The sequence below is a fragment of the Helianthus annuus genome, chromosome 12, assembly GCF_002127325.2.
Source record: "Helianthus annuus cultivar XRQ/B chromosome 12, HanXRQr2.0-SUNRISE, whole genome shotgun sequence".
Taxonomy (NCBI): domain Eukaryota; kingdom Viridiplantae; phylum Streptophyta; class Magnoliopsida; order Asterales; family Asteraceae; genus Helianthus; species Helianthus annuus.
In genome coordinates, this window is record NC_035444.2 from 154,182,435 (window position 1) to 154,195,134 (window position 12,700).

Below are 12,700 nucleotides of genomic sequence, written 5' to 3' on the forward strand. Positions count from 1 at the left end.
GAGGATGTGCATCGATTTTCAAGATCTAAACAAAGCATGCCCCAAGGACTGTTATCCCCTCCCGGAGATAGACACCCAGGTGGACTCTTTGTCTCAGTACCCCCTGAAATGCTTCCTGGACGCCTACAAGGGATACCACCAAATCCAGATGTCGATAGAAGATGAGGAAAAAACCCCCTTCATCACAGATGAAGGAACGTTCTGCTATACGAAAATGCCCTTCGGCCTCAAAATGTTGGGGCCACATATCAGAGGTTCATGAACACATTGTTCAGGGAGCAACGAGGAAGGGACTTAGAGGTGTACGTCGACGATATTATTATCAAAAGCTTGACGGAAACGGCCATGATAGATGACATAGCCGAAACTCTCAACACTATGCAGGATGTGAACATGAAGCTGAACCCCGGGAAGTGCTGTTTCGGAGTAGAGGAAGGGAGTTTCTTGGGAGTAGTGGTCACCAAAGTAGGAATTAAAGCAAACCCGGAAAAAACCCAGGCTGTAGCCGAAATGCGGTCTCCCAGGTCCCTAAAGGATATCCAGCAGCTAAACGGGAGGCTAATAGCGTTAAACCGTTTTTTATCAAAGGTAGCCGACAAGACCCTTCCCTTCATGAAAGTGTTGAAAGACTGCCTCCAGACAAACAAGTTCAACTGGACCACAGAGGCTGAGACTGCCTTCCAAGAAATGAAAGCTTACATCTGCAAGCTCCCGACGTTGGCCACCCCGATACCCGGGGATCCGTTACTCCTGTATCTATCCGCCTCGAAAACGGCCATAAGTGCGGTCATGATGGTAGAACGGGAGGGGAAACAGATCCCCATATATTTCATCAGCAGAACGCTTAAGGGGCCCGAGGAACGATACATGCCCCTGGAGAAACTCGCATTAGCTCTTGTCTTCGCATCCCGAAGACTCAGGAGGTATTTCCAAGGACATAAGATTACCTTGATGACCGATCAACCCCTTCAGAAGGTACTCAGGAGGCCGGAGCTGTTAGGACGGTTGACTAAATGGGTCGTGGAGTTAGGGGAGCACTCTCTAGAGTTTAAGCCCAGGACGGCCATGAAGGGACAGATATTAGCCGATTTCTTGGCAGAGGTTCCCGAGGACGAAGAGAAGGAACTGTTAAAATGGGAAGCCTTGGAGAAGGAAGAAAGAGAAAAGGAAGACGAGGCGGTGTGGAAGTTACTTACCGACGGAGCATCTAGTGAAGAAGGGAGTGGGGCAGGCATCACACTGGTAAGCCCCGAGGGGGTCGAGCTGACATATGCCATAAGGTTGGATTTCGAGAACACCAACAATACTGCAGAGTATGAGGCCCTCCTAGCGGGGATGAGGCTGGCACAAAAAACGAAAGCAAGACACGTAGAGGCTAGGACTGATTCACAACTGGTAGTGAAACAGTACCAAGGAGAATATGAAGCCAAAGATGGCACCATGGCCCAATACGTGGCGAAAGTAAAAGAGATGGCTAAGGCATTCAAAACTTTCAGACTGGAGTATATCCCTCGTGGAAGGAACAGGAAATCTGATGCCCTCTGTAAGCTGGCCTCGGTAGCATTCGACCATCTCGCGAAAGAAATCAAGGTGGAGGTCCTGACATCTCCGTACCTTAACGCAAAGGAGGTTGCTGCGATTGAGGGTACTCAGGAAACATGGATGACACCAATTATTAAATTCCTCCAAGACGGAATTCTACCCGAGGGGGAATGGGTAGCCAGAAAGATAAGGGTCAGAGCCCTGCAATATGAACTAATCGAAGGGGAGCTATATCGAAGATCATATCTGGGCTCGTCCCTAAAGTGTGTTGACATGGAAGAGGCTAAATATGTGGTTAGGGAAATGCACGAGGGGATTTGCGGAATGCACTCGGGACCAAGAACAATAGTGAGAAAGGCCATGAATGCGGGGTTTTACTGGCCGCGAATGTACGAAACAACATCTGAGGAAATCAAGAAATGTGACAACTGCCAAGTGCATGCACCGATGAACCACCGGAACAAACACCCCATGGTACCAGTATCAACATCCTGGCCATTCCAAAAATGGGCCATCGACATAATTGGGCCTTTCTCGGAGGGCTCGGGAGGGGTCAAATACGTGGTGGTAGCCATTGATTATTTCACCAAATGGATCGAAGCGAAGCCCCTGGCAAAGATTACTGGAGAACAGATGAGGAGGTTCGTATTGGATAACATCATATGCAGGTACGGAGTCCTGAAGGAACTGGTGAGCGATAACGGGGTCCAGTTTGTCGGAAGACCTTTCAAACCATGGTGCGAGCAGATGCGGATTCAACAAGTGTTTACTTCTATCACCCATGCCCAGAGTAACGGGTTGGTGGAGAGAGAGCTAACCAAAGCGTCATCAAAGGAATGAAAGGAAGGCTTGGAAGAAAACAAAAAGGCTGGCTGGAAGAACTTCCATTTGTGCTATGGGCATACAGAACCACTCCCAAAAGTTGCAATGGGGAAACCCCGTTCAGCCTTACCTACGGGACGGAAGCTGTCATCCCCGCCGAGATCGGATCCCCGACTGCCCGGATGAAGCTTCGAGATGAAGAAAACGAGCAGGACCTCAGAATGAACCTGAACCTGTTGGAAGAAAGAAGGGAGATAGCAGCAGTCAAGGAGGCCAAATACAAAATCTGCTGGAGAGTTATTACAACACCAGGATGAAGAAGCTCAACCTCGTCCCAGGGGATCTAGTCCTTAGAGCCAATGAAGCTAGTTTGCAAGAAAACACTAGAAAGTTAGGCCCCAACTGGGAGGGCCCCTACCGAGTCACATGGGCAAATGGCAAAGGAACTTGCAAGTTAGAAACGCTTGAAGGCAAGGAGATCCCCAGGACCTGGAACCTCATGCAGCTTAGGAAGTATTACGTGTAAGGGGTTCACCCCCAAAGAAAATGGCCAAGAGCCACTTTTGTAATAGCTAACTGTTAGTCTGGGGATCCCCCAAAAACGGACCTTTTGTAAACAATCTATGACGGGAAGTGTAAACCCCCCTAAAGATTAAATGAAGAACGGACGGAACACGTCCCATTTTGAAAAAACAATGGACATTATACCTAGGCAGACGTGCCCTGGAACACCATTAAATCTAAACCAGAACAAACGAACACACGTGTACAAGGCATCCAAAGCATGCCAAAAGCCCGGCCGTGGGCCTGATAAGGGTCTAGCTAACCCAAAACGGACAGAACAAGTTAGAAACATAATGCCACATTATAAACTTGTCCACTGATTGGCCTCGAACAGACAATCATAGTTTAACAAAACAAACAAAAAATACAAATACACTCGTACATACAAGACTACGAAAGGGAATCTGCTTTATTAATGCAAAGTACATACACAAAGAAAGGCCTCAATAACTTTGGCAAGAATAAGCAACATACAAAGTTACAAGTACAACAAGATGAAACAAAGACACAGCTCCTCGCCAAACGGTCTGAAAATCTCTAGGGAAGCACCAAACTGACCTTCGGTAAGAACCCCTGCAAAACAAACAACCACAGCAAGAAACAGAGCAAAGAAGCAATATACAATCATAACCCATACGATTTAAAGTTGAGGTGGTCCCCGACACAAAGGACCCCTCCCAGGCAGTCAAGCAAAACGCAAAAGTATCCTAGGGTAAGTAAAAGTTATTACAACCATATCGAAATGTATCAAGTGTTTGGAATCATTGGGGATCACCCCCGGAAAGAGACGGTGGAGACGAAGGACCGGCAGAGGAGAACAGGGCTTTCAATTCATCAATAGAGATCAGGGGATGCTCCAGGATTTTCCCAAGGATGGCTGGGGTTTTACGCCCAAACTCTTCATTCAGCTTGGACAACCTCTTCTTTGCTTTAGAATTGTAAAGAGGTGTCTCCTTTCTGCCCAGGCCTTGAGCAGAATAGGCATAGCCATCCTTTAATCCCGCCTGGTAGCCAACATCCCTATATGCCCTGTACACCTCCTCCAAGCCACTTTTGAAGTCCTCCGACTGAGCAACAGCAGCAAGAAAAGCCCCAAAGCCCTCAGTAATCAGCCAATGCTTCTCTCCCGCCAATCGTTGGTTGTCATCGGAAGTTATCCCATAATTTGCATACATGGTATTGAGTTGCTCCTGGGAAACGGAGCCAACTTCCTTCAAATGCTTCAGCTCAGCAGCAAGCTCCTCCTTCTCTTCAACCAACGATGCCATCTCCCGCTCCCAAGCCCGTTCTTTCCTCTCAAGCATAGCTCCAGCCCCCTAGACAAAGGATCAGTAAGTATAAAAAGGGGGGGGGGAGAAGACTATGTACCTTCTCCTCCTGCAGTTTCTTTTCGGCATCAACCATCTGGCACCTAAGCCCAGCAACAACCGACTGGGAAGCCTTAAGCTCAGCCTTAAGCCCTTCGTTTGCCCTCCTCAGATCGTCGATCCTCTGCAACATCCCAGCGCCCCTAAAAAATCTTTCACACAGGGACATGCTGTACTGGTCTTCGAAGAGGTCGTCCCTCAGAGCAGAGTTTACAAATTTGTGTGAGGGAGGAACAGCATGGTTCAAGAAGTCCCTAGCAGCTTCAGGAGTCCCTATCACGGAAGAGCTAGTCACCTTCCATTTAGGGACATAAGTAGGGGGATGGCATCAGCAAACAAAGGGGCAAGAGGGGATCGATAAGCAGGACCTTCGAGGAGAGTGGGTTTGCTAGTCCCAGTGGCATGAGAAGGAGAAAGCTCGAAAGCTGAGGAAAAGCGAGCCACCCCCACCTCAGAGGCCTTGTCCCGGACACGGGAAGGAGAGGGACCAGTAGGAATCTCTATAGGCTCCCTGGAACTCCCCTGAGAAATAAGAAAAAGAACAATCAGAGACAAGGCAAAAAGACAGAAAAATGAGATCAAGGAAAGAAAAAGCTTACCAACAAAGGAACACTCACTAAGCTTGAGGACCTCAGGTGTTTAGACATGGAACCTTTGACCCCAGCAGGGGGAAGATCAGAAGCAGCATTTGATGAAGGATGAGGTTTTTGACCACTGGCACTCCGAAGTCTTTGACGGATGTTACAGGGAGCAGGGGCTGGCTGAGGACTGGCAGATCTTCTCTTACGAACTAGTTGGATTTCCACATCTTCATCATCACTTTGGCCAGAGGGATGAACAGGAGGAAAGTCAGGAGAACTTTCCTCCTCATCAGAAGGATTCTCCTCGTCACCACCTACAGCAGTAGAGCCTCCGGCCTGGGTGGATCCCCCCCGTAACCTGCACCTCCGCATTCAGCCTGGGATCAAACTCGTTGTCAACCACATACTTAACATCTTTTGAGTCTCCCTGAAGTAGCCTCCACAAAGTTATCTCTACACAGAAAGAAGATGCTAAAGATGACTGCACGATCTCTAAGATATAAAAAAAGGGGATAACCATAAGTAACAGGTCAAGAACAAAAAGGTACCTTTCTTGCCGAAAAAAGCCCTCGGACGAACCGGATAGGAAGGGCTCAACCCTCCCATGGCAAGCATCCCTTTAGAAAAAGTAAATGCCCTCGTCGGATTCTCGCACATCCGTTTCCACTGAACGGTTTCGGCTGCAGACAGAGTAGGAACGACGTCTTCAATTGCGGCATCAAGATCCTTCGGCAGAGGGGACTCCGGCAACATAGCAGCAGAAACAAAGATGAATCTGCTCTTCCAGTCCTTTGGATAAGTGGAGGTGGACATGAAGCTATAACAAGGCTTCGAGACATTGTTCTGTCGTTTCGCAAAGGTAAACCAATCTCCGTCCGAAATAAGCCTGTAGAACATGCAAAACAGAGGAATAGAGGGCTCCCCCGAGATAGCTGCACAGGATAATTCAAAATGAACCACCCTCATGAACCCTAAATGGTGAATCTGAGAAAAATGGACACCAAAGTGACAGAGCAGAGAGATTTTGAAAGTGGAAAGAGGGTACCGAACCCCACAGGAAGAGAAGGCCAATGTATAGATGGGTATCTTGTCCGGTGTGCATTCCGCCGGCTCATTAGGGCCAGGCAAAGAAGGAGAAAATTGTTCAGGGATGTTGTACGCTTCAACGAAGGATTTCAGATCCTTTGCCGACAATATGGATCTTATCGATGAACGGCCACTACGAATCATGATCGGAGAAGAAGCTATGATTCAGAGAAATGGCTATAAAGAGAAAAAGGAGTTGAAGTGTTTAGATGAGAAATCAGAAAGGATAACAGGGTATTTAAAGAGGTACCACTGACATGCAAGTAACCGTCATGTCAATAGTCCCTTCAAAATTCAAAAAAGGGGGGCACGTGTTACTAGGGGATTAACTCCCGCTATAGGTATCCGGCGATGTGATGATTAGTGGGTACGGTGGACCATAACTGACTTGGAGTGGGCCCACAAGAGGAAAACCACCCCTTTTAAGCGGTTGTGACTAAGCCCCGGATCATGAGCCTCGGGTCTCAGAACCAGGGACTAAAGATGACTTGACGACGGGCCAGTGGGGAAGCCCACTTTACCCATATTGGACTATTTTTCTGGAAGCCCAATTACGCATAGGCCCACAAAATAGAATTGCCTTGTCCACTAAGGTTTCTCTTCCTTTTGTAACGGGCGAGAAACAGCTAAGCAGGGGAGCAGAGCTCATTAAATGCCCGATAAGAAAAGGATCTCGTCTGAATTACTGTACTTCTCCGGTTGGGCATTAATTAAGGGGAACATCTCACCGTTGGGGGTCAGACACGTGTCTGCACCCCCCGAGAACCCTTAAAAACCGTTGGATCACGTGTGGAAAATCCCTAACGAGATAAGAGCTGGCTGTTATATAAGAGAAGGCATCAAGGAGCTAAGGCAGGTATCATCTCCGGCATTCCCTCATTTACGACACCCTCATTTACTCACCTCTCATTAACTTCCGACCAACATTCCCCCATATTCAATACACACACATATTAATTAGATTCACACCAAAGAGGAAACCTTCCGGTGATTATACTCATCGGAGGAAGCTCCTCTCATTTTCCGGCAAGTTTACTTAGTCTCACGCCGGAGCTTGGTCACGGATCCCCCTCCCGGGGTCCTCCGTGGCGAGGCTAACGGTTTGTTCTTTTGTAGTAAACGAAGATAAAGGCTCTTGACGTCAACGAAGATCCAGCTAACGTCAGCCGGGAGTTGGGTATTCGACAGTAAGCTTCAGCCAACAGTCACGAAAACCTACAACATCATCATGTTTTAGTTTATGATAACTTATATATTCGTTGAGTTGATGGGTTTGTTAATCAATTTAACTCTAGGATTTTTAACTAATTGTAAAAAATATTTGGGTAAATTACACTTTTCGTCCTTTATATTTATACCAGATTGCAACGGATAACCTTTTACTTCAATAATTACAGTCACAATCATTTATTTGCAAAACCCGTTACACTCTACGCCCTTTAGCATTAACCAGATTAAAATTTTCAGTTAAGTTTATTCATTAAGGGCATCCTGGTCCATTCATGCTTTTATTTAAATTTTTAATAAATAAAACAAAAAAAATTACATAACATTTCATCTTCTCCCATTTCCTAACCCTAGCCACCAAATCTTGCCACCACCACCCCATCCTGCCACCACCACCACCACATCCTGTAGCCACCATCATCTTCCCCAATCTCTATGAAATGAACTCAGTTGTTCACAATTTCAATCTAAAACTCAATCAATCGACTTATGATACAAGCCAAAACAGAGTGACAATCGGTCTTGTTGGTGATGATTTCAAGTTCTCTTTCCTTGAATGCTTTTGTAGAATTGAACGATGATGACTCAAGTGGTCTTCCGTATTCAAGTGATTGTTTTGAAGGTCCCGATGATCCAGATTTTCTTTAAATGATTGGGCCTTCATTTTATTTTTATGTGCAGCGACTGAACATGCTGAATTAGGTTCATTTTATTTGATATTATATTAGTTTCCCAATCAGGTTGGTATCATTGTTCTTGCGTCTCTGTTACTGCTTGATCGACCGATGACGACATCCATTCCTAAATCGAATATTAAGAATCACTCTGATACCAATTTGTTGCCAAATTGATAATAGGATCCAACGATTAGTTAGAGATTGGAATTATATCATAACTTGATTGATTGAGTTTTAGATTGCAATTGTGAATAGGTGAGTTAGAGATTGGGGAAGATCATGGTGGTGGCTGGATGTGGTGGTGGTGGTGGCAAGATGAGGTGGTGGTTGCAAGATGTGGTAGTTAGGGTTTTAAGGTTAGGAAATTGGGGAAGATAAAGTGGGTATGCAAATTTTTTGGTTTTATTTATTAAATATTTAAATAAAAGCATAAATGGACCAGAATGCCCTTAAGTGAATAAACTTAACTGAAATTTTTAATCTGGTTAGTGCTAAAGGACGTAGAGTGTAACGGGTTTTGCAAATAAAGGATTGTAACTGTAATTATTGAAGTTAAAGGCTATCTGTTCCAATCAGCTATAAACATAAAGGACGAAAAGTGTAATTTACCCAAAATATTTTATATCTCATCAAAGTTATACTCCTTGTGACTAATAAATATTAATGTCTACTAACCTTATTTTGTAAATTCGTACGTTCAAAACTGGTTGAACCGGACGAGGGAAGTAAATTAAAAGATGGTAATACCATTAAAAGAAACTTAAAATTAAAGTAGAGTGTTAGCTTTGATCGATCTGGTTTGTTTGACCATACTCAAAAGTAGAAGCCTAAGGTAAAGAAGACGAGTGTTTTGGACTAAAAACAAATATAAGAAACTGAGTGGGTTTTATATATTTATTTGTGGGTTTGTGTTCTATGTTGGGAGAGCTTCGCAACGAACTAAACCACGTCCAAAATGGAGCAAAGATGAATGAGATATCGATACTCAAAGTTTGGTGTTTCAAACATAGAATGCTGAAAAATTGGGAAAGTAGCACATTGTCTCACATACGAAAAGAGATGAAACTTAAAAGGGTATTTAAGTGGAAACTCTTCATCCTTATTATTTCATGGAAGCACACTCTAGTGTAATCGCGAAGGGTGCGGAGTAGCCAATGATATGATTTAGCTGCCAGAAACAAAGGTAGTGGTAGCATTTAGCAATAAATGTAACTTTGGAATAGGTTGCTGGTTTAGTTTACTTTTGAATGTACTTGCATCATGAAGTTGTTTATACTGTTTTTTAAGTGACTCATGGAGCTGTGTGGATTTACATATTCAGGCGGTGGACTATGGAGTAATACATGTGATTTCCATGTTTTTGTTAAGTTTTTTTCATGTTAGATAAACAAAACTTAGTTTATGTTTGTGTGGGAGTGAAGTGTTGCAGAGTAGAGTTTCAGCAGATTGTATCTGATGAAGGCATTGCATGAAAACTATGAAGAAAGAAGAAAAAGAGTACATTAAGTTACATGGATGATGTTCTCGTAATGCATGTGAATTCCTTTGATTGTCATTTCATGTTTCTCGAATTGTCACTTCGGTTGCCTTACATCGAATAAGAAATCTAAATGGGGTAAGGTATCACATTTTGTAGTTTGTTCAGTTTTTATGTGTCGATATTATTGTTTTGGTCAAAAATCAGACGAGGATAATGCAACCAAACTCTTTGTTACGGGGTATGATGCTTGAATTGGTGAACAACAATGAGGATCACTTAGAAGTAAATTGCACAAGAGACACAAAGATTTATACGAGGAAAAAGCCCTTGATCAATTAATGATCTCCGGCATAAAAAACCTCGGGTGATGGAAACTAACGATCACCAACTTCCAATTAACCAATAATTGTTTACAACTTCGGATAATAGCGAGCTAGGTACAAGGATCACTATAGTGTATCGTGTAGAAATGTGTAAAAATTGCTAAGTGTTTTGCCGTATGTTCAAGAGTGCGGTTGTACGAGTGTGTGTAGCCAAAATTAGCCAAGTGTCTCTAAAGCTAGCTCGCTACCCCTTTTAAAATAGAAGTTAACTAGCCTAACAAACTGTCCACAATTCATGCCATGCTCCCACGTTCTCCACAACGTCCATTTTCAGTCAAACACGTGCGAAATAACCGTGGAATATTCCTTAGTAACGTTGCCAAGACCAAGTCCAACTTGTTACTCCTGCAAAACAATACGAAATTCAAAGTAAACAATCGTTAGTACAAGGATCCTTAGGGTGATCCATGATCCTGATCCTGAAGCACTTCTGAGGATCACTATCTGTCACAGAAGTAAGGATCACTAATAGGATAATAAGTGAGGATCATAGGTCATTAAAAAATCCTGTCCTAACAATTGCCCCCAAAATATAAGGAGTAATTATGTGACATATACGAGTTATATTTTGTTGATCTTATCCGCAACTAACTAACGGATATATAGCCGTTAATATCGAACTAGCCGTTACCCTTTTGACGTCACCGAAGTGACATGCCTGCAAGATCATGATTATAAATAAGAGATAGAGATAGGGATCGATTAGCATTTAAATTCAAGAGAACTCCCTTTATATTCGTATCGGAAGATCAACAAGGTAATCCCCTTCCTTCTTCTTTTCCTTTACTCTGTTTTTCTTTCTTTACCGCAATCAAGTATGATGCTTCGAAATTCTCCTGCCAATGATCTCAAGAAGAACAGCCCTCTAAAGGGTCAAGGGATCATCAAGGATTCTCCCAATGAGAGGTGTTGCTTTACTGACCCTCAAATTGATAAAATCTGGCACTGCTTTCCGGCGAACACCTTCTTCAAACCTTTCGATCCTACTGCCCTGAGTGACTACATATCTGAGACTTGGGTAGCTTTCCCTGTCACTTCTTTTACGATAGGATACTCATATCCTTTCCCTCAATTCACCCAATCTTTCTTCTCCCTCACCGGCATCTCCTATATCCAAGCTATGCCGATGATCTGGAGGGTTTTATACACCCTTGAAAGGATCATCGAGCAGGAAGGGATTGATCTTGGAATGTCAGAACTGGCTGGGATGTATGATCTCACCACTTTTGGATCCCACCGATACTTGTTCAAACGAAAAGCTGGTGAAGAGCACCCTGTTTTCAAAGCTACCAAAAATGATACGAACTGGAAGCGACGCTTCTTCTTTGTGAGAAGAGACACTATCCCAAACGGGAAGGATCTGCCCAGGGAGTGGTGCACCCATGGTAGGATAGAGGATCTTGAGAAGGATCACCAGATAATCTTCTTTTGTATGAGGATCACTAACACCCTTTTGTTCTTTGTTATGCAGCTATTAGCGTTTCACACCTCAAACTGACTCCTGCTGCCAAAGAGAGACTCGCCGCCTTCGGAAAGCTTGATCCTGCAACAAGAACATTCAACACCAATACCCAGGATTCACAAGAGATATCCTCAGGCTCAGTTACTATGTCAAGTAAGTATCCTGTTTTTTGTATGATTAAGAATTTAAATAAATAGTTACACAGAAATAGGATAAGGATACTCATCTTGTTTTGAATGTGTAGGTGCTGGAAAATCCTCCAAAGCTGCCTCTAAGTTCGGTATGGCTGATCTTGATACTGTCAAATCCAAGAAGAAGGCCATCGCAAGCCCGAGCGTCTCAATCCCCAAGGCACCCAGCAAAGGAAGGGGTGGCAAAAAGAGAAAGAGCTCTGATGTTGAGGACCTACAAGGCCTACCACTGATCCGCCACCAGTTCCTCGAATACTTCAATGAGGTAAGGATCACTGATCCTGCCTACATATCCTGCTCATATATCCTGCTCATTTGAGGATCACCTGACCTTGAACTGCTCTGTCTTCTTTGCAGAAATTTGCTGAGATTAAGGATTATGTGGGGAGCGTCGAGGAGATGGATAAGAGGATGGCTGACATCCAACAAATCTCAGTGCTCAAGGATCACAAGATCGCTGATCTTGAAAAGGCCCTCCAAGCCGCCAGGACTGAAACAGCCAAACTCCTGATTGACATCGACTACGAGAAGCATGAAATCGTGGAAGGTGCAAAGGTCTCTGCTGCTATCACAATGTACAAAACAAGACTGCAGATGGCCCAGGAGGCCCAGGATCCTGACTTCGACAGAAGCAGCTGGGATGTTGAAGGCTGGAAGGCAAGGCTAGCTGACCTGGAGGATGATGAGGAGGCTGAGGAGATGTTGGCGCTTGAGGCCGGAGGCAGTGGCAAGGATTAGGTGAAGGATGCTGGAGCTGGAGAGGATGAAGGAGCAGCGAAGGTGTAGGCTGCGTGATTGGGCAATGATGGACACTTCTAGACATAGCCGGAGCCCAATTTTTTAGTTTGATGGTAGTTTTTGCTGAACAATTGTCGGTTTGTACTTTGAATAATAGTTTTAGGATTAAGGATCCAGGATCCTTCATACAATAGGTAGGATTGCAAATGGTGGAGGGATCCTCTGTTTGGGGGATGAAGCCATTGTGATCCTGCCGCCTTTTAATTTCCTGCATGCTATGACCGCACAAACAATGGACACCCGTTGCCAACCCATGTGGACGGGCCACGTTTTGCTGGTAGAAATGTGGGTTGGCAATTTTGACAACTTTTGGTGGTTTAATCTTTGTTAATAAAATAACTATAATCTTTTTTGGCTTATCTTGTGTTGTTGTCCTTGTTTGTCTTTTTAATTTTCAATTGCTTTGATGTATATTTGTCTAAATAAGAAATCTTGGATAAGTAAGATAGAAAATATTTAGGATATGATCCAGGATCAAATATCCTATAGCTGAAAAATCCTAAAAAGTAGTATATTTTAA

General features: G+C 44.1%; 1 protein-coding gene across 1 annotated transcript; it reads left to right on the forward strand.

Moving 5' to 3' along the window:
- The first annotated feature begins 345 nt into the window (after positions 1 to 345).
- LOC110893551 lies at positions 346 to 2,382 on the forward strand. Its single transcript, XM_022140655.1, has one exon. The coding sequence runs from the start codon at positions 346 to 348 to the stop codon at positions 2,380 to 2,382; it is 2,037 nt and encodes a 678-aa protein (XP_021996347.1).
- Positions 2,383 to 12,700: the final 10,318 nt, after the last annotated feature.